The sequence below is a fragment of the Cervus elaphus genome, chromosome 5 (genome assembly GCF_910594005.1).
Source record: "Cervus elaphus chromosome 5, mCerEla1.1, whole genome shotgun sequence".
Classification (NCBI taxonomy): Eukaryota; Metazoa; Chordata; class Mammalia; order Artiodactyla; family Cervidae; genus Cervus; species Cervus elaphus.
In genome coordinates this window covers 121508452-121536372 of record NC_057819.1, presented here as the reverse complement: position 1 = coordinate 121536372, position 27921 = coordinate 121508452, and the positions used below count along the sequence as shown (strand labels likewise).

Genomic DNA, 27921 nt, shown 5'->3' with positions numbered 1-27921 from the left:
CAGCTCGGCGCCGACTCTCCGGCCCCGGCGAGGTGGCTGCAAACTCGCGGGCACGCACGGCGCTCGGGGATCCGGACTCGGGGGAGGGGACGCGCGCGGAAGGCGCCAGCTTCCTCCCGCCGCCCGCCCGCCCGCCCGCCCCTCGCAGCCGCGAGCCGGGGTCGGAGGAACCCGGAGCCCCAGCCCCGCAGAAGCCGAGCGGCCGCGGCGGCGGAGGCTTCCCTTTTCTCACCCAGCGAGCCCCTGGAGCGCCTCGGCGACCGGCCCTAAAAAGAGAAGGAAATCTTGTTTACCGCCGGGGAGCACAGCCGTACGAGCCTTTGTCTGAAAAGTCAGCATCTCTGGCTCTGGCTGCAATGTGTGCTCGGTGACATTCGCCTTGGACAGACCGGCCGGAAAAGGGGGTGAGGGGGAGTCGCCAGGTTAAGATCTGGTTTCAGAGGCGGCTCGAGAGGGTGACTTTTGTGTATTCCGTGTAATTTTTGGAAACCTCGTGGTTTGTTTTGTTTTTTTATTTCCCCCTCCCTCGCCCGCCGACGGGCATGTCCTGATCTGGCTTCCGCTCCTGCTGCCCGGGGCTGCCGATCAGATTGGTTTCCAGTGGGTCTCCCTCCCTCCCTGACTTTGCAACACCGCGTTCCAGGCGGATCGACCTCGGCGAGGAAGGAGGCGGGGGAGCCGCGAACACCCGGACCCAAACCTTGACATGCTCTCGGGCGGAGAGGAGGAAGCCAGGAACTGAGCGCACCGCCCGGGGGGTTGCTTAGCCGACCGGCTCCAAGCACGGGGCTCCCGGCGCCCAGCTCTGCGCCTTGGCGGCAGCCTTGTTGCTCTGGGGGCGCCCCCACCCCCGCCCCACCCGCTTCCCGCCTCGGAGGTCCGTGGCCGGCAGGACCATGCTGCTGAAGGAGTACCGGATCTGCATGCCACTCACCGTGGACGAGGTAAGCGCCGCGCCGGGCCGGGCCTCGCCCGCTCTGGGTCCCCGGCTCCGGGGCGCCGCTTCCCCTCCGCCGCCGCCTACCGCCAGCGGGTCCACTGCGGACGGCGGGGAAAACCCTGGTGGAACATTGCCTCCCAAACCGGAGGCTGGAGGGGCAGGAGGAGGGGGGGGGTTGCTGCTTCCACTTGTCACCCCAGCAAGGAGGGCAACGTTGGGTGGGGCGGTGGACTGCAGGTGGGTTCTTTAGGGGCATCCAGAATTCGGAACGCTGAGGATCAGAATGCACCAAAGGGAGTTGGTCGTCCCCTCCCTCCAATTAGGAAAACGAGAAAAGCAAACCCAAGAGCTCCAAGCACACCCTGGTAGCGCAACCCTGGGAGGTGGGCATCCCGTTCCCGTCGTGGACCCGGGTTCCCCTCCCGCCCACCGCTAGAAGGTTGAGGTAAGGGAGCAGTTCTTCGCCCTCGGGATTTGGAGGGCCCGGGTCCCGCTTGGGGGCACCTCGGAATCCTTGGGGAGGGGGCAGTCCGTTTGGACCCAGACCCCTTGCCATCGCCGCCAACCTGGGCGCCGCTCCAGCCACGCCCGCGCTTCGAGGCTCCGGAGCCTGGCCTCGACCTTTCTCTAACCGCCTGGTTCGGAAACTTTGTGCGTGTCTTGTTTCTTGGGCCGCGGGGAGAGCGGTCTGCGGGCGAGCGGGGAGCGGCGGGGACTGCGGCGCGGCCACAGGGGGGCGCTGTGGCACGTGGGTGCCGTCAGGCCCCCCACCCCCCCCCCCTCCCGCCCGCCCGCCCCCGGCTCTCGGGTCCCCCAGTTGTAGGGCGAGGCGCCGGGGACTCTTCCTGGGCTTGTCCTCCACGGGCCGCTCAGGTTGCTTTCTCCGGATCTGCACCCCTCGTCCCCGCCAAGCGGCAAGCTCTATCATTCAGGAAACGATGACTCAGTGAGGATTATTCAGGCCCGGCTTCCCTTTATTCCCCCTCTGCCTCCCTACTTTTTTGGTGATTTCACAATTGCTTAGCGCCTGTCCAGGGACTGCGAGGGAGCTGGAAGACAATCAGGACTATTTGAAACTTAACTAGTGTGGTTTGGTGTGACAACACACGTTACACCGGCGACCCAAACCGTATATTTGTTTAAATACAGTGCCCTTAATCTTTCCGATATGTTCTTGAGCCACTACTTTGGGGAAGGGGCAAGGTGCTTTGGGAGAGAAAAAGATTTTTAACCAAGAACGTGGTTGTGCTCCCAAGGGACTTGTCTGCATGTGTCACCTGGAGCAAGTGTTAAGATAGTACAATCCAAGGCAAGATCAAAGTAGCTCCGCGTTTGCAAAATGTATCCGAGGGAGGCTGACTGCCAAAGAGAGATCAGCCCGCCTATCCAGTGAACACCCGAGCAGCGCGGTTCTGTGACGACTTTGGAGGAGACCGCATATGAGCAAGATCCTTGAAGGATGTGGGTAGGCAGACCGTGTAAATCCTGTGGAGAAGTAGCACCCGGCTCTGTGGACAATGGGGCGGCAAATGAATGAAACTGGTTAACCAAAGCAATTTTAGGAATTGTTGAGATCTTCCCAACCTCTGAGCCGCTAAGCTGGAGTAGTTCAGCTTGGAGGTGTGTCTGCTTCCACTCCATCTCCTCCTAATGACTTTATTTTTTGAGAGGAGTTTGGGATCTCAGGGCAACGCTGGTATGGCATGAAATGCCCAGCGAGGCAGGTGATAGTCAAGAAAGTAACCAACTCTAGAATCGTCTATACCACCTGCAACGTCTCTTTATTCTGGTTGGTTCCCTTTTCAGGCTTTCTTGAATCCTCAGGCACCACCACCCTTTGTACACTTAGTTTTTTTTGTACTGAAATAACTACAATTTTGGTGTGAAGTAATCTTATTTGAGTGGTATAGGTGGAGGCCGTTCTTTTCTTAATTGGCAAATGAAATGAGGCTAGGCCTGTAACCTAATGTATAATTATAGCTTACTTAATGTATCATTCATTTGGACCAAAGGGTGATTCAGTATCTGAAAGGTCGTATTCCAAAGTAGTTTTCTTCTTTGTTAGAGAAACAGGAGGGCAGTTTAGGTTGAGAGAGGTTTCCAAGTTGAAGGATTCAGATTAACCAAATCATGATGCGTGAGGACAGGAGGCCCAGCTTACCAGAGGTTAGACCCCTAGGGTCTGACTGGTAGTGAACCCCACAATCTCACCATCCACCTTAGCACTATGTCCTCCTAACCTTAACACTGAAAACTGGGGAGGCAACTGATGTGCCTTCAAAGAAGACAGTTGTTGGGGTTTCCCTGGTGGTCCAGTGGTAAAGAAGCCACCTGCCAGTGCAGGGGATACAGGTTCAATCCCTGGTCCGGGAAGATCCCACACGCTACAGATCATCTGAGCCCAGGTGCCACAACTACTAAGTCAGCGCTCTAAAGCCCACAAGCCTCAACTACTGAAGCTGGCTCGCCTAGAGCCCGTGTTCTGCAACGAGAGAAACCATCGCAATGAGAAGCCCACACACCTCAGCAAAGAGTAGCCCCCACTCTCCGCAATTAGAGAAAGCCCGCCTGTAGCAATGAGGACCCAGTGCAGCCAAAAATAGATGAGTAAATAAGTTAAAAAAAAAAATTGCCATCAAATTAATAGACTTTTGGAAGCCTCACTTTTGCTACAACTCTTTTCTTCTTCTTTTTTTAAATTTTTGGCCTCATCTCACATGCCCTGGGACCTTTGTTCCCTGACCAGAAATTGAACCTGTGCCCTCTCCATCAGAAGGGGGAATCTTAACCATTGGACTGCCAGAGAAGTCCCCTTGCTACAACTCTTGATTTACTTTGGGCCTGATTCAGCCTGTTTTAGGACTTCTCTCTATTCTAACCGCCACAGTTAACTGGTAGCAATGTCCACACTTTAAAAAATTAGGCAAATGCCCCTGTTTTGGAAAGTCCTCAAAAGAACCAATACTATATGTCTTGTTTTTTTCCCTGGCCTTATCTCACTTAACTCCTGGTAGAAGGGAGTGGAAGGTGGACTGATGTGTTACCCACATTTTACAGATGAGTGAACCAGAGTTCAGAAAGGCTAAGTAATGTGTGCCAGGCCACACAGCTAGTTACTAGCCAAAGTAAAACCAGAGCCATGGTATTAAAAAAAAAAAAAATTAGTATTTGTTTCTCCTTACTCAGCTTTTTGTCCATTACTCATATTTAATCCAGCAAAAAGAAAACAAAAATTTCTTGAAAATTAGCACTGTCAACTACATGAAAAACCAAAGGCCTTTTGAATGGATATAGAGAATCCTGGTTTCTACTGTTTCACTCACCTTATTTTGACTCATAAAATGTTCCCTAGTTCCAGGAAAGAAGAATAGCTCTAGGAGATCAAGCAAATAAAGCTGAATTACAGTCTAGCTCAGAGTGTTGGCATTTTGTTTCTTAGACTTCCATATTCAGAGTAAAGAACTATAAGAAGTAACATCCCATAGATTCATTTTAACTTAAAAAACCCACTTCATTGGACTGTTCTCCTCATGTATGTTCAGTGTTGTTGTCTCTGAACTAAATATAAGCCTGTTGGAAAGTTCTAAACAGCAGAGGTCCCTAGGGGCCAATAGTTGCCTGTAAAGAGACAGTTGTCTTTGTGTTTATTTGAAACATTTGGTGATAGAGATTGTAGAATTTTAGACTTGGAAGGGCTATTACAGATGGTCTAGAGTTGACCCATTTCATTTTGTGGGAGAGAAGACTAGTGCTCTAGAAGGTTCGGTCAGTTAGTTGCCCGTCTCATAGCCAAGGTCAAGGTCCAGGCCAGAACCCGGAGCAAAGCTCTTTTTGTTACAAGCCAGGGATTCTCTCACTTCTTCCCCCTCTGGGATTCCTTGTTGGAAGGAAATATCCCTAAACTGGATACGCGATTCAGTCTGTAGTGGGAAAGGTGGGTTGGAGACTCAGACATTGTCTCATTAGGGGAATTCTAGGAGTTCGTCAGCTGCCTGGAAAAGGGTCCAGTGGCTCTCTTTGAAGCTGCTTTTGTATATAATAAGTTCACTGGTTTTCCTTAGATTGTATTTTTATTTGAGTGTGTGACTTGATAGAGATTATGGTGGAGTTCAAGGCCTTCCCTTCCAAGCCACTCCTGGATGCTGCCATTGATCCCAGCACCTCACATAGATCCCCAACTGCATCTTCAGGACTCCGTGGAGCACAGTCTGATCGCTCCTCCCTGACAGGTCCTTATCAGTAAGATAAGCATCTTCTAAGAGCTAAGCACTTCCCAGTATGATCTAAGGTGGGAATCTTTTCAAGTTCATTGCTCATTTTGGTGTTAACACTTCCTGTTCTGACTGCATCAGTGTTAATGTCTGGGATTTATTTGTGGTCTTCAGGGATTTGATGCACAAAGAAAAACTCCCCCTCCATGAGTTCGAGCAAACTCTGGGAGATAGTGGAGGACAGGGAAGCCTGGCGTGTTGCAGTTCATGGGGTCGCAAAGAGCCAGACACGACTTAGCGAGACTGAATAACAACAACCCCTCCAAGAAAGAAGAAAGAGAGAGAGAGGGGGAAAAAAGCACTCAGCTTTTTAACAGAATATCATTGTGTTCTTTGTCCTGGCAGGGAGCCAGTGCACTTTATCCAGGCTCCCCCAAGTCCCTGGAGAATCTTCTTACGCACATTTCTGAGAACAGATTTGGGATCCGGGTGGTGCCGTCTCTGCAATGACATAAATGAAGATGCCAGAATGACCAACAGTGCTCCTTTCGCTCCGTTTTAAAGGATTTTTGTGAAATGCATCTGCAAACCTATTGGGGCAGAAATTTTTTAAGAAAAGAGGTTTTAAGTGCGATATTTTCATTGACACTTTGTCTTCTGTACAAGGTGATACCCTGAAGTGTGAAGGAGAAAGACCCCCTAGATTAATTGCATAGACCTTCTCCAAGGTTCCTTATAAACATGATTTTGGAAAAAAAATTTTTTTAAGAATGAGCACTATTTTTACTTTTTTTTTTTCCCCTGTTAGCTTCATTGGGAAGGACCCAGCCCAGGGTCGATTTCTGGGCTATCTTGGTAGCTTCTCTTGCCTGTTTCACAGTTTGGGAATCATGTTGCTAGTGGCTTCCCATTCGTGCATACTTAGTCACTCAGTTGTGTCCGACTCTTTGCGACCCCATGGACTGTAACCACCAGGCTCCTCCTCTGTCCATAGGATTCTACAGACAAGAATACTGGAGTGGCTAGCCATTTCCTTCTCCGGGGGATCTTCCCTACCCTGGGATCAAACCCATCTCCTGCATTAGCGGACAGATTCTTTATCGTCTGAGCTACCTTGGCGGCCCAGCTGTCTCCTGAAGCTCCCTTCTTGGTCGTGAAGGTCACCCAGGAAGTGGGGGGTGGTTAATGGATCCGTGCAAAGCTTTCACTACTAATGGACCAGGCGACTGGAGCAGATGCTCTTTTCCTGGTTGGTCAGTGAAAGTGATTTTCTGGAGAAAGAACACTGCATTTTCCCTGTGATTTGAGTGTGAATGCCTCCTATGAAACAGATTCTGGGCCTTGAAAGAAAAAAAAAGCACGCTATTGTTAACAAAACCCTATTTAAAAGTGGGTAGTAATTAACTTTTACTGTTCATTACAAAGTCATGGTGCGAGTTCCTAAGGCTCTTAAAAATCAACCTCAGAACCCTGTATCTGATTGAGTATAACCGATATTAAGAGAAAGGGAGGCATCTTCATTTCAGAAGCCTCTCATTTCAGGTGAATGGAGAATACTATTTTTTATAAGTAGTTTTTAAAAAAATAGTCTATTTTCAACACTTCCTTGCTCCAGAGTGTCAATCAGGGAAGTGTTTGCGTACGTGTGTGTGTGTGTGTGTGCGTGTATGTATGTGTGTAGGGTGGAGGGCTCACAAAGATGGTTTTTTTAAAAAAAATATAAAAGTGTGTGCACAGTGACAGGCAGTAAATGTGTTTTTCAGGGGCGGCAATTACTGGAAAAGTACGTCGAGCTTCATTGCTTTAGCTGCCTGAGTGAGGACACAGGTACCCTGGCTAGTTTCTCTGGGCTCTGCCCTGCTTTCTGTTGCCTGGAGGTCTGTGTAGTCAAGTAAATCAGAACATTTTTTTGAAAACTATCTAATACTTCTGCCTCTGTTCAGAGAAAAAGACAGATCCAGAAAACAGCTGATTCGTAGCAGGAAGTTAGGAAGGTTTTACAAATCTTTAGCAAATTCAGCTCACTGGGAGACAAAAAAAAAAAAAAATTTCAGATTGCAGATGGCCAGCTGTCTGCCCTTTGTGTCTTGTGCTTGAAATCAGGAATTGTGTTGTATTCCTAAGTGGAGATTATTTGTAGGCTACAGGGCAGACAGAGTCCAAGTGTGCTGTAGCTATTAAAACTGGAAGACAGTTTGTATCTGGAAAATGTAAAGTTTGAAAAAATTATCTTGGAAGCTTGATTTTTCATACTGTCCACCCTCCAACTTAGGCTTCCCAGGTGGTTCGGTGGTAAAGAATCCGCCTGCTAATGGGGGAACCCCAGGAGATTTGAGTTCGATCCCTGGGTAGGGAAGATCCCCTGGAGGAGGAAATGGCAACCCACTCCAGTATTCTTGCCTGGATAATCCCATGGACAGAGGAGCCTGGATGGTTACAGTCCATGGGTTCACAAAGAGTCGGACACAACTAAGCGACTGAGCACATACACACCCTCCAACTTAGAAAAACTTGAAAGATAGTGAAAGTCTCTCAGTCATGTCTGACTCTTTGCAACCCCATGGACTGTAGCCTGCCAGGCTCCTCTGTCCATGGAATTCTCCAGTGCAGAATACTGGAGTAGGTGGCCGTTCCCTTCTCCAGGGGATCTTCCCAATCCAGGGACTGAACCCAAGTCTCTTGCATTGCAGGAGGATTCTTTACCATCTGAGCCACCAGGGAAGCCTGACAAAAACTTATGAACAATTTATACAAACAAGAGCTCCGGCGGGGGGCGGGGAGGGGGGGGGAGCGCGGGAGGCGCACACCTCCAGGGGGTGCACTTTCCATGGAACCTAATGGGAATAGTGCAATGTGATGGTCCTGCAACTGACCAACTCCCTTTGTTAGTCCTCTCAAACTCCTCAGACCCTGCTGCTGTGATGTGTTAACACTTGAGGTTATGGTGGTCTTGCAGGTTTACACGTGGGCATGTTACCTCCTCAGAGATATCTTTCCTGACCACTCCATATAAAATAGTTTTCCCCTCGCATTCGCTATCTTCACAGATATTTCCTTCATAGTATTTATCTTTTTGCTTTTACATTTATCTTAATTTGTTGTTATTTCTTTACTTCTTTGTCATCCATCTCCATCACTATCTTTTCAGCATGTAATCCACAGAAGAAAATACTGACAAGATCTTTTAACTTATTTTTCTTAAACATTTTTTAAATATTTATTTATCATTTTATTTATTTATTTGGCTGTGCTGGCTCTTAGTTGCAACACTAGGGATCTTCGATCTTTGTTGCGGCATGCGGAATCTTTAGTTGCAGCATGTGGGATCTAGTTCCCTGACCAGGGATTGAACTCAGGCCCCCTGTCTTGGGAGTGCAGCGTCTTAGCCACTGGACCACCAGGGAAGTCCCTTAACTTATTTTTCTTTCATGTAAAGTCCTTGAAATCTGGTGTGTATTTTCCATTTGCAGCACATTTTAGTCCCCACTAGCCACTTTACAGTGCTCAAAGGCCATATATGGCTGGTGGCTGCCATATTGGATAGGGCAATGCTGGTGCTTAAACCTTGGGTCTGCATGCATAGATGAAAGAAGCTGAGAAAAATAGGAACCTTTTAGGAAATCTGACCCTCGATGTTTACCTTCACACTTTTTTTTTTCCCCACTTCAGCTTTATACCTCTTGAAATGTTGCAAACTAGAGATTCCTTTTTATTAAAAAGCCTCCTTATTTTAAAATTCCACAGCAATGCCTCTGAGAAATTTGAGGCTGGTCATTCCTGGGAGTTAATGTAATCTGTCTGCCTTCCTCCTAATTCTTGAAGGAGTGTATACTCAGTATCTATTGCTGTGCAACACATTTTCACAAACATTGGGGCTTTGAACAATAGCCATTTTTTATCTCACGGTCTTTGTGGATCAGAAGACCATGTGGCTGGATTCTCTGCTGAGGGTCTCACAGGCTTGATACCAAGCTGCATTTTCTTCTGGAACTTGGAGTACTCCTCCACGTTCACATGGTAGTTGGCAGAATTCAGTTCCTTGTGACTGTAGGACTAAGTCCTAGCTTTCTTGCTGCCCATCAGCTAGGAACCAGCTCTTAAAGGCCACCTGCTATTTCCTGCCATGTGACCCCCTCCAGAACGTGGCCATCTGCCCCTTCAAGGCCAACAGGAGAGTATTTACTGCAACTCTGAATCTCTGACTTCTTGTCTCTGACGTCTACTCTTTTTCAGAAAGACTGGCTGGATAAGGTCAGACCCACCCCCATTCAAGGGGGAAGGAATTGTGCATATACAGGGTGTATACACCAAGGAGTAGGAACCGTGGGGACCATTCTGCCTACCATAGGGATATGAGCTGAATTGAAAGTTTCTGTTGGCAGATTCACAGACTTAGAGAATGAATTTATGGTTGCTGGGGTCGGGGGAAGGGTTGGCATAAGGGATAGTTAGGGAGTTTGGGATGGACAGGTACACACTGGTATTTTTTAAATGGATAACCAACAAGGACCTACTGTACACACAGGGAACTCTACTCAAGGTTATTTGGCAGCCTGGATGGGATGGGAGTTTGGGAGAGCATGGATCAATGCATATGTATGGCTGAATTCCTTTACTGCCCACCTGAAACAACATTGTTAATCAGCCATGCGTGCGTGCCAAGTCTCTTCAGTCATGTCCGATTCCATGACCTATGGACTGTAGTGCACTAGACTCCTCTGTCCATGGGATTCTCGGGGCAGGATTACTGGAGTGGATTGCCACGCCTTTCTGCAGGGGATCTTCCTGACCCCGGGACCAAACCTGTGTCTCCTGCAGCTCCTCTTTGCAGGCGGATTCTATACCGCTGAGCCACTAGGGAAGCCCTTCATCAGTCATACTCCAATACTCCAATATGAAATAAAAAGTTTAAAAAATAGTTTCTGTTGGAGGAAAGTAGTTATTTTCCATATCTGGGAAACTTAGAAATCTGGAAGGTTCAGGTTGGCACTGGGGCTGCATAAAAGTGTTGATATCACAAACACTTACTGAACTCCTATTCTGCCAGGTGCTTGGCCATCAGACCAGCTGCCCAGGATGGAGGAGCAAGCAAAGCAGACACGATCCCTACCCTCTTAGAGCTTATAGTCCAGAGAACACTGGAGAGGTTTCCTCGCCATCTTAAAATAGATATTGGCCACGGTTGCACAACTCTGTGTGAATGTTAAATACATTAAAAACCATTGAGTTGGTACATAAAATATATCTCAGTAGAGCTGTTTTTTTTTTTTTTTTAAAGAGATAGCTATGGATTTTTCCAGCGGAGTAGACGTCTACATTCAGAGAGAGAGAGACATTGATAGCACTGAAATGGAATTATGAGTGTGTACAGTGAGAAGTTATGGTCCCTGTCCGCAAGAAGATGACTCTGGTTATCCTGAATTTAGACAGCTTTCCAAAGGAGACTGTTCTCTTCTGCAGCAGTAGGGTGGGGGGGAGCTGCCAGGTGTGGACTAGAATGACCACAATTTAGGTCAGAATTTGATTCTTACATGAAAAAATAGTTATCACGACTTGAGTAGCAGCAGGTCTTTCAGGTACTGAAGGCTAATCATCAACATACTTCATGATCTTCAGGAACAGCCGCCCTGCCCCTAAGCGGGGACAGAGGCTGGCATCGGCCATCAAGAATGGAAGGAAAAATAAGTACCTGGTGGCCTCTTGGGCTGTGGCTCCTGCATTCCTGTACTCTGCACGTTGGGTGGAAAATGACGTGTTGGCAGAATGAATCCTGGAGTACGCACTCTGGAGGAGATGGTTCTAGATGGGTGTTGAGTCCTCTGCTTTATTCATCTCTGGCAGATGTCCTTAAGACTTTCCATCCTGGGCTTCATTATCAAACGGGCTAAATGGCTGTTTAAACTGCATGTCAGTAGTCTCGTCGTGCCACACGAGGCTGGGCAAATCTCTCAAGATGACAGAGAGTTAGAAGGAGCCCCTTTCTGCCTAGGACACACTCGCTTTACCCATGACAGAGCAAGGAGTCGAGGGTCACCGGCCACTTCCTGGCTAATGGCCCGAGCAACATTACACAGTACTGTTTGTTGATTCAGAAACACGAAAGCCGGAGCTCACCAAGATTTTGACATCAAGTATAAAGTGAGTCATTCTTTCATTTCCTAGCACTCTGATAAAAAGGGCCAGCTCTTAAAACTCCTTTTTAGACTTTAGTGGAAGTCGACTCATCCATCTCAACAAGTTAGGTAACATAAGTTCTTGATCAGATTTATCTAAGAGTTCTTCACTTTAAAATATATATATATACGTATTTTTTGCTTCTTTTAAGTTTGGGTGAACCATGGCCGTCTAGAATTCCTGTTGTTCCTGAGCAAAGAGAAAACATCATCATCATTTAATTTCTTTAGAATTAATCTGACGATCTTCAGGGTGTTGTTTCTTTCCCAGAATGAATCATCTAGAGAAGTAAGATTGGCCAAACAAATGTAATTTGATGACAACCTGTAAGAATGCCGTTTAAGCACTTAATCTAAACAATTAATCTCCAAAGGCTGCTCCCCACCCGATGTCACCTATACATGCACATGTGCATGCGCGCGCACACACACACACGCACACACACACACACACACACACAGAGTTTAGGTCTGATCATACTTGCTGTATTAAGGTCAGATCCAGGTGTTTCTGAGCATTAGATTGTGTATTTTTACACTCCAATTAACTGATCTGTGTATTTATTCAGAAGTGAATGTACCAACTGGGGAAAGAGAAGTCACCATCAACTTGTCTGCTAATATAATTAAGGTGGGGCTTCCCAGGTGGTATTGGTGGTAAAGAACCAGCCTGCTGATACAGGAGACGCAGGTTCAATCCCTGGAATGGGGAGATCCTTTGGAGGAGAGAATGGCAACCCACTCTAGTATTCTTGCCTGGAGAATCCCATGGACAGAGGAGCCTGGTGGGCTACAGTCCATAGGGTCGAAAAGAGTCAGACAGGACTGAAGTGACTTAGCACAGACTCGTAATTAAGTTATTGAAGACTTCAAATGCTTTGGGGTCTTGTTTGCTGGATTATCTAGAGTTCTTCAAAGCTCTCCAATATTTTCTAGTTCTAACCATCATGATGGGATTTATTAATATTTACTTATTCTTAAAATGGCCAAGTTTCACTTATCTCTTGACTCTCTTACGGAAGTGTTTCCAACTGGTGTAGATGGTTTATAGAGATGGTGGTAGGGCCTCTTAATGAATATTGTGCCTGTGCTTCCTGAAAAGTATCATGGAGGACTGAAGAGTCCCTAGAAAGCGCAGAATTGCACTGCTCCCTTTGCCTATCTGAGCCATCTCCGACTTCATATCTTAGACAGATTGTGAAAGTTGCTTGTCCTGACCTCTCAATCGCAGCAGTGAGGAGCTGGGTAGTCACTCTGTGTCACAAGATCTTGGCTGAATGTGGCCTGGCAGTCACCTTGCTTTTATGTGCGTAATAAAATAGCACTCTGTGCCTCGGCAATGCATATCCCATGAAACCTTTCGTGTGGAAAGTAAGAGGCTTAAAAATTCAGTTTCAGTTTTGTATGCTTGGATTGCTCACAGTCACATTCCACATGCAGAGGAGGCAAAGAGAGAAATTAGATTTATCTAGTGCTTTCTTGCTTTAGTCCTCGTAATGGTCCTGTGGGTTGGATATTATCGTCCCATTTTACAGATGTGGATTATGGATGCTTTCATGGCTAGTCAGTGGCAGACCTGGATTCATGCCCACGCTGGTCAGACTGCAGAGCCCAGAGTCTGCTTTTCCAGTTCTGGCTTCTCTAGAATCCCAAAGCTGGAAGGCGCATTGGAGGTTATTTTGTTCTATCTCAATAAGCACACACACACACACACATTAACACGTTTCTTAAAGATTAAATAACTTGTTCAGGATTATCAAAGGAAATAATTGGGATAGGGTAGTTTTCTTGTTCCAGGTGAGCTAACAGAGTGATATAAGTTTTATCTTCTGTTGAACAATCAACTTTACCTAAGTATTAAACCAAGAGACATTCCCCAGCTTAACTTTGATAGATGAATCATACTCCTCTTTGAAAAGAACTTTTATAGTTCATGCTCTAAAAAGAGAACCACCCCTACACTTTCAGAAATTATTCCTTTTAATGGCAGTGACAACCTTTGGCTTTTCATAGACATCAGCGGCAGAGATGTTCACTGATGGGCTCCTGTGGGTTTCTCAAAATTAGTGTCTGGAAATAACAGTGGGAACAGGCAAGAGCCACCATGTTTTTGGCACATTTCGTTGAACACCTGAAACCCTTCACATGGAGGTAACCGAACCAGGGAGGATGAAAAGTGATCGGAATGTGTTGTTTGGTATACTTTCCCTTCTTGCTGCGATAGCTGCTCCTTGGACACTTGTGTCTCACCTTTGCTAGCCTTGCCTCGGAGGCAGTTTACAAACCACACACACAAATTCATATTGTTACTCTAGCGTCACACCTCCTGTGGGGGCTCAAATGAATTTTCTAACTTGAGAAGATTATTTTTTCGACAGTGGAGCTCTAAAATATTCTTTTCGAAATTAAAAATTGTCCTCCAGAGACACTAAACCGTCATCAAAATAGTGAAAAAAAAATGCAAACAGACCTATGTTCCACAGCAGAGACTCAAGGATGTTTCACTCTATATTGACACCAGGGGAATAAACATGGAATGCTCTAAAACGAACCATTTGAAGGAGACCCCACTTAACTGGGGGCTTCCCTGGTAGGTCAGCTGGTTAAGACTCAGCCTGCAATGCGGGAGATTCCAGTTTGGGAAAATCCCATGGAGAAGGGATGGGCTACCCACTCCGGTATTCTTGGGCTTCCCTAATGGCTCAGATGGTAAAGAATCCACCTGCAATGCGGGAGACCTGGGTTCGATCCCTGGGTTGGGAAGATCCCCTGGAGGAGGGCATGGCAACCCACTCCAGTATTCTTGCCTGGAGAACCCCCATGGACAGAGGAGCCTGGCGGGCTACGGTCCATGGGGTCACAAGAGTCAGACACAACTCAGCGACTAAGCACAGCATAGCACCACTTAATTGGATGTGTACATTCAGGTCAATCTTTTTAAAACAATTTTTTAAAAATTATGGTATGACACGCGTTATGTAAAATTTGCCATCTTTGACCATTTTAAAGTGTAAAGTGTGATGGCGTTAAGTGCAGCCACCCCGTAGGCCATCATCACTACCATTCATCTTCAGAACTGTTCATCTTGTGAAACTGACACTCTGTACCTATAAACAATAACTCTCTATCCACCTCTCCCCAGCCCATGGCAACCACCTTTCTTCTTTCTGTTCATGCACTCACTACTCTAGGGATTCGGTCAGCATTTTTTTTTTCTTTCCTTTAAAGCATTGGTTATATTACTTTGTCATTAAACTCATACATCATTTCCTGAAACAAACTCAATAAAACTTGAATTAACGGAAAGAATTTTTTTTGGAATTCTGCTTTCTAAGGAGGAAAATGACAAGATGGACCTGTATCCATATTTGGGATGGCATTAATGACTTGATTACTGACCTATACCTTGGCAGCGACATCTGAAGTGCTTGACAGTTTTAATTCAGGAGTCCTCCTATACTGTCACTTAACAGAGAAATCATATTTTTTGTTTGAAATACTTGCTATGGAAGGAAAAAGTACCGGCATATTTTAGAAGTATTTGCAACAGAGTTGGCACTGACATGTGTTCTCTTAAAATAAAAGAATAGTTGACTAATAATAATGCTTTATTCGTATACCAGGTGGAAACAGACCTGAATTGGACACTTTTTCTAAATAAAGAAGTATAGTTAAAATGTTAGCTTCTTTTTAAAAAAGGATGATGTTTAGTTCAGGAGAAAAAATTTGTCATTATGACAGCTTATCAATAAGTCAACTTTGTAACATTTTCATTGTTGTCAATCCGCTTAGTATGTCAAGATCACTAGCCAACAACCTGGATTTCATTAGATTTTATAAGATTATGGTCCTGCTGCTCTCAAGGAGCAGTTTGTGTCTGGCACTGTCCAAGGAAGGAGTGGGACGTTGGGACTTCCCTGGTGGTCCCGTGGTTAGGACTCCGTATTTCCACTGCAGAGGGTGAGGGTTCGATCCCTGGTCAGGGAACTACGATCCTCCATGCCATGAGGTGTGACCAAAACTCTTTTTAAAAAAATAAAGTAACGGTGGGTATAAAAATTTTGGTCTTCAGTCTGAGAATTTTGCAGTATGCCTGGGACACCTTACAGATGTCTGTTTAATCTGTAATGCACTGAAAACCCAGAAAATAACTCTTGTTAAAGTAATAATTAGCAGTTTAACCAAATAAGAAAAAACACGATAGATGCTTGAGAAAACAAGACTTGTAATCACCTGCTTATGTGGACAGGTAGTTCTGGGAACAGGGGTTATCACTAAAGTCTAAAGCTTGTACTTGAGCCCCTGGGCATGTCTTCTGAAACGTGTTACGTTCCCTATGGTGTGTAGCCTTGTGACTTGTGCCTACATCAGGAACATTTTGCTGAGCTTACCCTGGTCTAAAATGATGATGATGATGATGATGATGGAGCTGATGAAAAGGCAAAGCCATTCATGTCACCTAACATTTATCATCATTCCAGACTTTCCAGCCTCCATAAAAGTGACATGGGGGATAAAAGTGGTGTTCTCAATACCTGAAAAGTGCTGTGAAAATAGACTGTACTTTTGCTCAACAAGACAGGTTTAAAGATATGAAATAGAGTTATTTAATCCCCCCAAGTGCAAAGAGTTTGATAACTAGAATTGTGTTTAATCATTGGGGTACAGACTGTACTGTGTACACTGGAGACCCAAATCTTGGACTATTGAAGGTTATGATGAATACTTTTTTTTGATGTTATATTTTCCCTGCTCTTAAAAAGGCATCGTGCCCAAAATGAAAAACCTTTAGATTCAGGATTCAATAGTTCACCTCTTTTGGACTGTGTCTGATGGAAACTTGGATGCAGCTGAGTGTAATTATGTTTTTCAGCAGTATGACTTATGGTGCTGCAGAGATGGGTGTTTCTTGGAGATTTCTTGCCAAGTTTGGCTGAAAAGGAGTTTGGTTGTTGTTTCCTTAAAAAATAGTAATTAGGCTATTAGTTATCCAAATGGAATAATCCCCCTTAAGCCTTTTCAAGAAACACACTTCCAAAAGGGTCAAGTATATTTAAAATCAGCCATTATTTACATAGTATTCAGCCTTCTGCCTGAGCTCTTTTAATCAGCTTTTTTTTTTTTTTTTAATGTTGGTTATGTCTGTCAGAAACCATCTTATATTTTAAAGGGATTCAGGTACATGCATGCTAAGTTGCTTCAGTTGTGTCCACCTATGGACTATAGTGCCTGCCAGGCTCCGCTGTCCATGGGATTCTCCAGGTAAGAATACTGGAGTGGGTTGCCATGCCCTCCTCCAGGGGATCTTCCCGACCCAGGGATCAAACCTGCACCTCTTATGTCTCCTGCATTGGCAGGCAGGTTCTTTGCCTCTAGCACCACCTGGGAAGCCCCCAAAGGGGTTCAGGAATGGTTCTTATATCAAAAGCAGCCAGATCTGTAGCTTCACAGAAGTTCATCCTAGAGTCATCTATTTTTCATCTGCAGAACAACCACATCCAGTGTCGTCCTGGCCTCTGGACAGTCTCTGCTGTGGATCTGGAGAAGGCATGGCCCATGCTCCTTGCAGGCATCTATCTTTGAGAATGCTTAAGAGCAAAGGAAAAAAAGAGTTAGGAGTGGTGGCCAGGGCTAATGGATTGTGGTTCCAGGGTAGAAGCCAGGCCAGTGTTTTGATCACTGGGTTCAGCATCCACCCTGGGTGTCTCTCAGATCTCCAGGCTGGGGTAGAACCTGTTCACCCTGATGGAGATGCACTTTGCCGCCACCCTGTGCCCCATGACGTACCTTTTGGGTGTGTCTCATCTTCAAACTGGAAGATCAGCTTTCTCTCCCTGTGGTTGGGTCTTTCTGAATGGCAGCTCAGCCACACCTTACAGACTTCATGTTTTAAGTCCTGGTAATTGCGCCACCTCTCACAGTGAGTAACATTGCTAAAATGAGGCATCACTTTCAAACGTGATTTTTCTTTCATTTTCTGCTACCCTTCGTTTTGCATTTATCTCCTGAAGCCAGAGTCCTTCTATTGCCCTAAGTTGGGGTTTCTGGCTTTGGGTGTTGTGGTATGGTGTGGAATTAGAAGGATTGGTTGAGGCTTTGCTGTTTGATTGTCATGAATTGATTTAAGAAGACTGGATTTTTTTTGTGCCTCAGTTTCCTCAATTTTCAATATCCCTCTTTTAAAATTTTTTCATTCTCGTATAATTTTAAAGGTTATAGTTCTTTACAGTTATTACAAAGTATTGGCTATATACCCCCTGTTGTACAATACATCCTTAAGCCTATCTTATACCCCCTAGTTTGCACCTCCCACTTCCCCACTGCTATGTTGCCCCTCCCCACTGGTAACCACTAGTTTGTTCTCTGTATCTGTGAATCTGCTTCTTTTTTTGTTCACCAGTTTGTTGTATTTTATAGATTCCACACATGAGCAATATCATACAGTATTTGTCTTTCTCTGACTTATTTCACTTAGCATAATGCCCCCCAAGTCCATCCATATTGCTGCAAATGGCAAGATTTTGTTCTTGTTTATGGCTGAGTAGTATTCCCATACCCATCTTTTTGCTTCCATGAGGGTCTGATCACTTGACATATAAGCCCATCTGGCAAATGTAAGAGACAATAATAATAATAATAAAATAATAATAATTAAAAAGTATGGGTGCTATCTGAACACCTGGTGATCCTGCATTCCCTGAGCTGTGCATGAAATGACATGGTCTCATTACCTTTAAATACCCTTATTTTAGAAATCCATCTAATATAATATTCACTTTTGGAGTCTGTACTTTCCAAATGGCCCGTGGGAAAGAATCCTGAGGTTTCCAGGGTGATCCGAGTTTGTCCTGTGGAAACGTTATGTCATAGTAACAAATGCTTAAGGATTAGTTTATTTCCAGTCCTGCAGAGGCTATAAATTGCTTCCTAAATTTTTATTCTCCAACATCATGATGTTTATGTTGCTATGGTGGTGTGTCTCTTGCTTGGGTGTCAAGATTGTCATTGGAAATAGATGGGCCAAAATAACAGCGTAACAGGTGGCTGTGCTTTGTGATATTGTTTGTAAAACTATTTTATGAAGTCCAATGCGAGTAAATCACACAACTGTGCCCTTTACTGTATTTTGTATTTTAGAACATTCTTTTTTTTTTTTTTTTGTCGTAACACATTCTTCCTCTTCCTGTTTTATATATAACCTTTCCCCTTTATCAAGCAGCACCAAGCTGATTTCCTGTAGTAACACAAGGCAAGATTTCAGCTCATTTTATTTAGCCGTGGCTGTCCCTTCCTTATTTTGTGTAACTGGAACCCTCCTCCTAAAAATAATCCTTCTTTTTTTAAATCTGATTCTTTTTATAGCTGAAGTGCTCATTTAAATAAGCCTCTTTTTAATATGCCATTGATATATATATGTCAATACATACACACACACATACGTATATACACACATATTTGTATACACAGACTTCCTTCCCAGTCCTGTGGACTTCCTCTGTTACTGACCTTTCAAAAATACTGAACACGGTACTCTAGACCAAGGGTCAGTGAACTTTTTCTGTAAGAGGCCAGATAGAAATATTTTAGAGTTACAGGCTGTAAGGTTGCAACAACTAAACTCTGACCCTGAGACACGAAAGCAGGCGGAGACAGTATGTAAATGAATGGGTATGGCCGTATTCTGGTAAAATTTTATTTATGGACCCTGAAATCTGAATTTCATGTAATTTTCACATGTCATGAAATCTTATTCTTTTGCTTTTTTTCACCCCATGCATAGCTCATGGGTCATACAAAAACAGGTGTTGGGGGGTCTTTCCTAGTGGTCCAGTGGTTAAGACCCCGTGCTCCCAATGCAGGGGGCCCCAGGTTCAGTCCCTGGTTGGGCAAGTAGATCGCACATGCCACAGGTGAAAAAAATAGATCCCACATGCTGCAGCCAAGACCCAGTGCAGCTAAATAAATAAATAAATAATAAATATTAAAAAAAAAACCCAACAGGTGTGGGCTGGCTTGGGCTCAAGGTATTGAAGGAGCAGTGCTGAAAATATGGAAACTAGTTACTTCAGCACCTTATACTCTGTTGATGCTTTAGTATTAACATCGTCAGTTTTGGAAGCTGCATCAGTTTTGACTGACAAGGTGATCAGTTCACCCACGTGACCTCCTGGCAAAGCTGTCTCTGCATCCAGATTTTTGTTTGAAATCTACAAAAACAAGCAGCCTGATAGCGACAACAACCATTATCGTAGGACTTTGAAATGTAAATGTGATGAACAGCATCTGCTGATTTCAAGTTTGACAAAATGTTTTTGGTTCATGCTTCTGTTATTTACTGTGTTAGCTAGTCCTCTTAACTTAGTGCCAGATGTGATAAGCATGGCTTTCTGTCTTGATCCAACAGCACAGCGACTTTTCAGTCACATCCAAATCCTAAAATATAGGTCATCGCTGCTTACCTTGGTTGCAGAAACCATTAAGCACTCGGGTATAGAGATGAAGCCCTCAATTATATTAATAAGATTAAGAATGGATTATTCGCTACTTCCTCATTAGTTTTAATTTTTTAAAATAAGGTTCTCATGAGATATTTTGTGAAACAGTTTAACCAAGATTATAATTTACCATGCAGAGGAGAAAATTTAGTAAATGGTGAAGCCAATTTTTTTTTTTTTAGTGTACAAACGTTTGATTAAAATCATATATTTGTCTGTGGGGACATTTACTTAGCAAGGCTTTGCTTTTTCACAGAAGAAGGGAAAACAGAGAGGACCAACATTTATGGAACTTTCTAGTATGCCAGGACCACTGTGTTTATTACCTCATTTCACCTTTGCAGTCATCCTTCAAAGCATTCGTCACTCGGTCATGTCCGGCTCTTTTTACCCCATGGACTGTAGCCCGCCAGGCTCCTCTGTCCATGGAATTCTCCAGGTAAGAATACTGGAGTGGGTTGCCATTTCCTTCTCCAAGATCCTTCAAAGTGGATCCTTTTATCTCCATTTTATGGATGTTGAAACTGAGGCTCACTGGATTTGCCGAAGTCACCCAGAGAATCGGTGGCAGAGCTGGCTTCTGATGCACAGCACTTTGGTTACAAATTTCCATTTGCTTTCTCCAACAACACCATTGCTTTCCACAGCCAAAGAGAAGTTGCCCCTCATTCATTATCAAGTTATTTGTGTTAATTTAGATAGTTGATCCTAAAAGGGATATATGTTCCTGAATTTGTTACTGGGATGATATATTTCTGGAGTATACATCTGTAGAAAGTGTGATATAAAACAAAAATATTGACCTCCTTAGTGGAAAGAGTGTGTTCAAGTTGTAACTACTTGCATTTGCCGATCTTAGGTAAAACTGGAAACTAGATTCAGTTTTCGATAACCTTACAGTAATATAAATCTTGAGGGAAGCCTTAATTGTTTTTAGAAAGCTTCTGTGTTTATCTCAACTCTACCTTGTAAAAAAGGCATTTCAAGATGTCATTATATGAATATTCAGAAACTAATAGAACCTAGATAAAAATATGTGATAAATTATAGATATCATTTACATTGGGGATTAAAAATACATTACTTCAAGTGAAAAACAAGTCTTGGAAACAAGTTCTTTACAGTTCCATGTGCTCTTAATTCCTTAGCCTGAGCCCTTAAAAGCAGATTTATAAAAGGGAGATGAAACAACTTCTCAGGGTAAAAATGTGAAACTCTAAAAGTATTGATATTTTAATTGTATGAAATTGATTCTTTAATTATAGCTGGTGCTGGGAATGACAAAACCCTTGCTGAAGTTGTTCCATGAGGAAGCTGGTTTTTTGGCTCTCTGGAGCTGGTGGCCACTCATGCTTTAGATTATAAGCTCTTTGGAGGATGGTGATTGTCATGCCTCTTTCTAAAAAACTCTTCCTCTTTTTCTTTCTTTTTAATGGTGTTTTGCACACTGTGGTTTCTTAGTTAAGGCTGACTACTAATTTATGGTCATTTAAATTCAGATCCACAAGTCTGTTCTCTTTGTCTGTATCTCCATTGTGTGTGCTTAGTTGGTCAGTCATGTCTGACTCTTTGTGACCCCATGGATGTAGCCCACCAGGCTCCTCTGTCCATGGGGATTCCTCAGGCAAGAATTCTGGAGGGGGTTGCCATGCCCTCCTCCAGGGGATCTTCCCCACCCAGTGATAGAACCCAGGTCTCCCACACTGCAGGCGGATTCTTTACCATCTGAGCCACCAGGGAAGCATCTTCATTGCTGCCCTGCGAATAGGCGCATCAGTACGACCCTTCTAGATTCCATATATATGTATTAATATGATATTTGCTTTTCTCTTTCTTACTTCACTCTGTATAATAGGCTCTAGAGTCATCCACCTCATTAAAACTGATTCAAATGTGTTGCTTTTTATGGCTGAGTAATATTCCATCGGATGTATGTACCACAGCTTCTTTATCCATTCATCTGCCGATGGTGGGATGAATTGGGAGAGTAGCATTTAAACATATACTTTACCCTACGTAAAATGGATGACCAGTGGGAATTTGTTGTATGATGCAGGGAGCTCAAATCCGGTGCCCTGTGACAACCTAGAGGCATGGGATGAACTGGGAGGGGAGAAGGAGGTTCAAGAGAGAGGAGACGTGTGTTTACCTATGGCTGATTCATGTTGTTGTATGGCAGAAGCCAACACCATATTGTAAAGCAATTATCCACCAGTTAAAAAAATTAAATAAATTCAGATCCAATTTTTGTGTTGATTGTGGTTTGAAAAACAGGAGAAAGGTATATTAATTGCTCTTTTAAATGTTTTGTTTTTTATTGAATAGTTATGAAGCAATACACCCATCTACTCATTTGCCCAGTTTAATAAGTAGAATGATAACAAGTTCATTTAGCCCTCTATGTGCCCCCAACTGATCCCAGGCTCTCTATATACGTGGCATCCCAGAGGAGGTAGTCTTTAACAGCTTGCTGGGGTTTTTCTCTATTAACTTTTTGTCTTGAAATATAATTCATATAACATAGACTTCATTCTTATAAGTAAGTGTACAGATCAGCAGTTTTAGTGTATTCACAAAATTGTATGGCCATCACTGCTCTTATTCCAGAACATTTCTACCACTCAAAAAGCAACCCTGTACCCACTGATGATCACCTCCCCAGCCCTTGGCAACCACTGATCCACTTTCTATCTTTACAGATTTGCATGTTTCAGACATTTCATATAGATGGAATCATGCAATACATGGGTCTCTGTGTCAGCTTCTGTCCCTCAGTATGGCATTTTCAAGATTCCTCAATGTCGTGTGAGTTAGTACTTCATTCTTTTTTATAGCTGAATATTACTTCATTGTAGGGATATATCACATTTTGTTTTTACAGTTATCAGTTGATGGACCTTTGGATTGTTTCCACAGTTTCCGTTCTGCTGGATAGATACACCTACTGGTGGAATTGCTGGGTCTTGTGGAAAGTCTGTTTAACTTATTGAGGAACTGCCAGAGTGTTTTCCACAGTTGATGCACTGTTTTAAATTCCCACCAGTTGTGTATGAGTGTTCTAGATTCTCTGAATCCTAGCCAACACTTGTTACTTTCTTTTTTAAAAAATAATTTTTAAAAATATTTATTTATTTGGCTCTGTAGGGTCTTGCTTGCTGCATGTGGGCTCTTTTGTTGGGGCTCGTGAACTTTAGTTGTGGTGCTCCAGCTCAGTAGTTGCATCACAGAGGCTTAATTGCTTCATGGAAGTGGGATCTTATTTCCTCAAACAGCGATGGAACCCGTGTCCCCTGCATTGCAAGGTGAATGCTTAACCACTGGACCACTAGGGAAGGTCCTACTTTCTGTCTTCTTTATTCTAGTCATCCTTAGTGGGTGTGCAGTCGGAGCTCAGCGTGGTTTGGATTTGCATTTCCTTAATGATGAGTAATACTGGACATCTTTCCATGGGCCTATTGGCTATTTGGATATCTTTGGAGAAATTTCTATTCAGGTTACGTTGTCCTTCTATTGTTGGGTTCTAAGAGTTCTTTCTGTATTCTGGATGTTAGACCCTTATCAGGTAACATGATTTGCAAAAATATTCTCACATTCTGTGGGTTGCTTTTTCACTTTCTTGATAATGTCCTTTGAAGTGCAACAGTTTTAAATTTTTATTAAGTTCAAGGTATCTACTTTTTCTTTGATTTCTTATGCTTTTGGTGTAATATTTAAGAAATCATTCACTAAGCCAACATCACGAAGATTTATACTTATGTTTTCTTCTAAGAGTTTTATCATTTAAGCTCTTACATTCAGGTCTTTGGTTCATTTTGAGTAGTTTTTTGAATATGAAGTGAAGTGAAAGTGTCCGTCGCTCAGTCGTGTCCGACTCTTTGCGATTCCATGGGTGTAGCCCACCAGACTCCTCGGTCCATGGAATTCTCCAGGCAAGAATACTGGAGAGGGTAGTCATTCCCTTCTCCGGGGGGTCTTCCCAAGTCATGGGTCAAACCTGGGTCTCCTGCATCGCAGGCAGATTCTTGACCATCTGAGCCAGATTTTTGAATGTGATATAGAGTAACAATCTAAATTCATTCTTTTGCATGTGGATACCCATTTTGTCGCAGCATCATTTTTTAAAAGCCTACAGCACCAGTATTCCCAGATGGTCTCCCATCCAAGGACTTCCCAGGCCTGATCCTGCTTCACTTCCAAGATCCAGTGAGGTTGGGTGTATTCAGGGTGGTATGGCCATAGACTCAGCATCATTTTTGAAAAGACTCTTTTCCCTCTTCTATGGCAGAACTCAATCTTTTTTACTCAACATTTTGATCCTGAGATTGAAACCCATGGCCCTGATTCGTTCATTTTTATGGCTGTATGCTGCTGCTGCTGCTGAGTTGCTAAATTGTGTCTGACTCTGCGACCCCATGGATCATAGCCTGACAGGCTCCTCTGTGCATGGGATTCTCCAGGCAAGAATACTGGAGTGGTTTGCCATTTCCATCTCCCGGAGATCTTCCTGACCCAGGGATCAAACCCACGTCACCTGCTTTGGCAGGTCGATTCTTTACCACTGCGTCACCTGGGAAGCAAAGCCGTTATGGCTGTATAGTGCCCTTCATATGAATCTGCCATAATGTATTTAATTCATTCTTCAATCCATGCACAGTGGGTTGTTTCCAGAGTTTTGCTTTTCTGAACACTGTGGCTGGGAACATACTTGAGCATGTGTTTTACTTCCCACGTGTGAGAGTCTTTCTGGGGAATATGCTTAGGAGTGTAGAGTTATGCACATGTTTCCCCAAAGTAATTGTAATATTTATGTTCCCATGAGCAATGTAGAAGAGTTTACATTTGGGAAAATTCAGTGTTTAAATATTCTATTTGTTCAGTGTCGCTTTGAAAAGTCATTACCTAAAGGGAAGAAGTAGTAAAATTTGCAAGTGGGATTTGCCTCTTAGGCTTCTGATATTTTGTTAGCAAGAATTGTTCTAAACAAGCAGAAGGCCAATAGCTGGAGAACTGAGTATCCAAAGTATCTCTATAAATTTGTAAGTATTAGTGTGAGGCTTAAACAGATCTTTAGCTGATTGAGATGATGACGCTTTTGCTAGTAGTAAATAAGGGTGTGTGTTTGTTCATTAAAGCAACATCGCACCAACCTATTATTACTCTCTTACACAGGGTCTGGAGCTACTATAGTGTAGCAGTTGGCAGAATCAGGGAACTAAGGGTAGAGGAGGGAGGATTCCCTTTCTTGGAGCCTGCATATTAGTGCAGAATAGCTACGCTAAGACCAAATTGTGTCCATGTTGATGAGAAACATGCCCTATCTCATCCTATAGCATTATGCGAAAGAGTTGACTGACAAAGTTGAGTAGGTGGTACCTAGAAAAGGAGATGAAAGTGTTCTCTGCTTGTGATTACGGGGAGTTACACCTGGAAAACACAACAGGCTCTATACTGGACCACCAGTGTGGCCCAGGTAGACAGGTGTCAACAGGGATAGCCATGTAGAAGGTGAAGAAAGGCCTTTGGAAGGCAGACAGATGGGAGAGATGCAGGCAGCTTACCTGGCAGCATCAGAGAAACATGTGGGAAAGTGCTCCAAGTCAGAGTGGGACTCAGGGACAGGATGTCAGTTACAAAGCAGGAGTGACGGAATAGGAGATTGGTAAAATGCCCCAACCCTAGGGGCACTCGAGGCAACTTGATCTCAGGAATAAGTTGATCTTATGCCTAGTGTTATAGACTGAATGATTATGTCCCTCCCAAACTCATATGTTGAAACCTAATCCCCAATGTGATGGTATTTAGAAATGGGGTTTTTGAGAGGTGATTAGGTCGTGAGGGTAGATTTGTGTCATGAGTGGGATTAGCATGCTTATAAAAGAGACCCCCAGGACTTCCCTGGTGATCGAGCGGCTCAGACCCCAAGCTCTCAATGCAGGGGGCCTGGGTTCAATCCCTGTTCGGGGAACTAGATCCCACATGCTACAACTAAGACCCGGCGCAGCCAAATAAATAAACCCAGACCACCTTGAAGGTCGTCCCATTAATTTGAATAATAAGTCCAAACTCCCTAGCAAATATCCTTGTCGGATGGACTCTCAACTCAACTTTACAGCCCTATTAGTTGTCTTCTCATTCACACATTCATTGCCTGCCACACCAGACTCTGTATATAGACAGCCCCAGCCCTTGTCAGCTGCCGTGCAGTTGAGAGCAGAGGTCTGCAAACTACATTCTGAGGGTCAATTTTTTTTTTTTTATCAATAAAGTTTTAGGGGAACACAGTCGCATTGCTTTGCTAGCACACTGTCTATAGCTGCTTTCTTGCTACAATGGCAGAGTATAATAGTCATGACAGCGTCTGCATGCTAAAATATTTGCTATCTTGTTCTTTACCACTCCCTGGCCTGGAGTTAGAGAGAGCAAACCACAGAAAAGAAACACAAATGGCTAGGAATAATGACAGGTCACGAGGAATGCTGTGCAACAGAGAACCGCCGGCAGAGGGGAACCTCGTTCTGGAGGGTGCTTCCGGGGCATCTTCATGTACAGCCAAACTGAAATTCTCATCGTTTTCTAGCTCTCCTCTATGTGTTTCTGACTCCCAGTCTTTGCCCGGCCTCCCCATCTACTATGCTCTTTTGTTGCCATCCACTGCTATCAGAATTTTACCTTCCCCTCAGGGGTCAGATGGGAATCTTAATTCCCTGACCAGGGATTGCACCTGCAGGCCTTGTATTGGAAGCACGGAGTCTTAACCCCTGGACCACCAGGGGATTTCCATCTCTTGCTTTTCTTTAGCTCGGGAACCTCTCTGGGTGTCACTTCCATTAGATATGAAGTTTCTTAATACCAAGACTCACGTCTCATTCTTCAAATCCCTATGGTCAACACACCCTTTTTTACAGTGAGTTTAAGCCTTTTTGCATGACATTTAAAGTCCTCCAGGGCAGACTTCTCCCAGCCTCATCTTCTGCCCCTGTCCTATCCTTTGACCAAATCAAACTAATTATGGTCCCCCAATGACTATGTAGCTAACTTTTAATATCTCTTCTTTTTACTGCCTTGGCTCTCTTGAAAAATCAGAGCTAATGAAATGTTGGCTATTACAGTTCTATGAACATGGTTATGTAATGGCCTCACAAGGCCCTTAATAAATGAAATCTAAAATGTTACATCTTTTCAAACCCAGAAACTCATTCAAACTTTATTCTCTTTGAAGACTTATAACATTTTTTTGAAGATCATGTTGTCCTCTTCTTTCTTCTGAATGATTTGCCAGGAACTTTGGTTGAAAATGATAAAGTCCCAACTTAGATAGGATAAATATGCAATAGTCACGTCTTTTGGAAGGAAAACACTGACTTTTAAAAATCACTCTTGCCTGAAAAACAAGCCTGGATGTTTTTTATACTTATGTGTAAAAATGTACTGCTATTCTTTGCTCTCATTTGTGTGTTGAAGAATGATTGCAGAATTGAAGGCACACCAATATCAGTGTCATGTATGTTTAATATGTAAAATAGCATGACAGTGACTGGACTCTTAGGAACACAGGTACTAACTAAAACACTCATTTAACTTTCCAAATAATGCTTTGTCCTTTTCTTGTGTAAGTGTGACCCCTTTTCATTGTTCTTATGAATGCTATTTTATTTACAATGAAATTTTGTATAATTTCAGTCACTGTCAGATTAAGAACCTATGGTTGCAGCTATAGATAACTTAAACCTAGGGAAAACAAAACAGTCATGGGGAGTTGGGCGAGATACAGTATATTTCTGCCTAGATTCTTCAGCCCCTTGCCTCTCAGTACAGGGATGCTGATATAACTGGATAGGGTCCTACCATATTTGAAAATGGCTTAGATAGTGAAGAATCTGCCTGCAATGCAGGAGACCTGGGTTTGATCCCTGAATCGGGAAAATCCCCTGGAGAAAGGCATGGCTACCCACTCCAGCATCCTTGCCTTGGAGAATTCCATGGACAGAGGAGCCTTGTGGGCTACAGTCCAGGGGGTCACAAAGAGTCAGACATGACTGAGCGACCAGCATGAGCATGAATATATGGAAAGTTCAGTTTTTGCTGCACCACACGCTTTTAAA

The 27921-nt window shown here is 43.9% G+C and overlaps 2 protein-coding genes and 1 pseudogene across 4 annotated transcripts in view; 1 reads left to right on the top strand and 2 right to left on the bottom strand.

The window, feature by feature from the left end:
- The window catches only part of PITPNC1 (phosphatidylinositol transfer protein cytoplasmic 1), a 253667-nt gene continuing 225746 nt past the window's right edge, over positions 1-27921 (top strand). The window contains exon 1 of one of the 3 annotated variants that reach the window (XM_043905090.1): positions 1-944. Coding sequence is in view for 2 of the 3 variants with exons in the window: in XM_043905086.1 (XP_043761021.1) it covers positions 897-944 (48 nt within the window). In the remaining variant the exon portion in view is untranslated. The remainder of the gene's footprint in view (positions 945-27921) is intronic. The other 2 variants (XM_043905086.1, XM_043905091.1) reach the window with 2 other exon arrangements.
- LOC122695328 (wiskott-Aldrich syndrome protein homolog) lies at positions 165-1973 on the bottom strand. The gene is made up of 3 exons (XM_043905092.1): positions 1507-1973; positions 935-1211; positions 165-266 (listed from the first exon to the last, which is right to left on the bottom strand). The coding sequence occupies exons 1-2, from the start codon at positions 1866-1868 to the stop codon at positions 1187-1189; spliced, it is 387 nt and encodes a 128-aa protein (XP_043761027.1). The 5' UTR covers positions 1869-1973; the 3' UTR covers positions 165-266; positions 935-1186.
- On the bottom strand, positions 23943-24060 carry LOC122695687 (annotated as a pseudogene).

Coding starts and splice junctions, on each gene's coding strand:
- LOC122695328 (XM_043905092.1), bottom strand. CDS start 1,868: ATGATAGAGCTTGCCGCTTGGCGGGGACGAGGGGTGCAGATCCGGAGA. Junction 1,212..1,506: donor GTGGCTGGAGCGGCGCCCAG/GTTGGCGGCGAT, acceptor TCTGATCCTCAG/CGTTCCGAATTCTGGATGCC.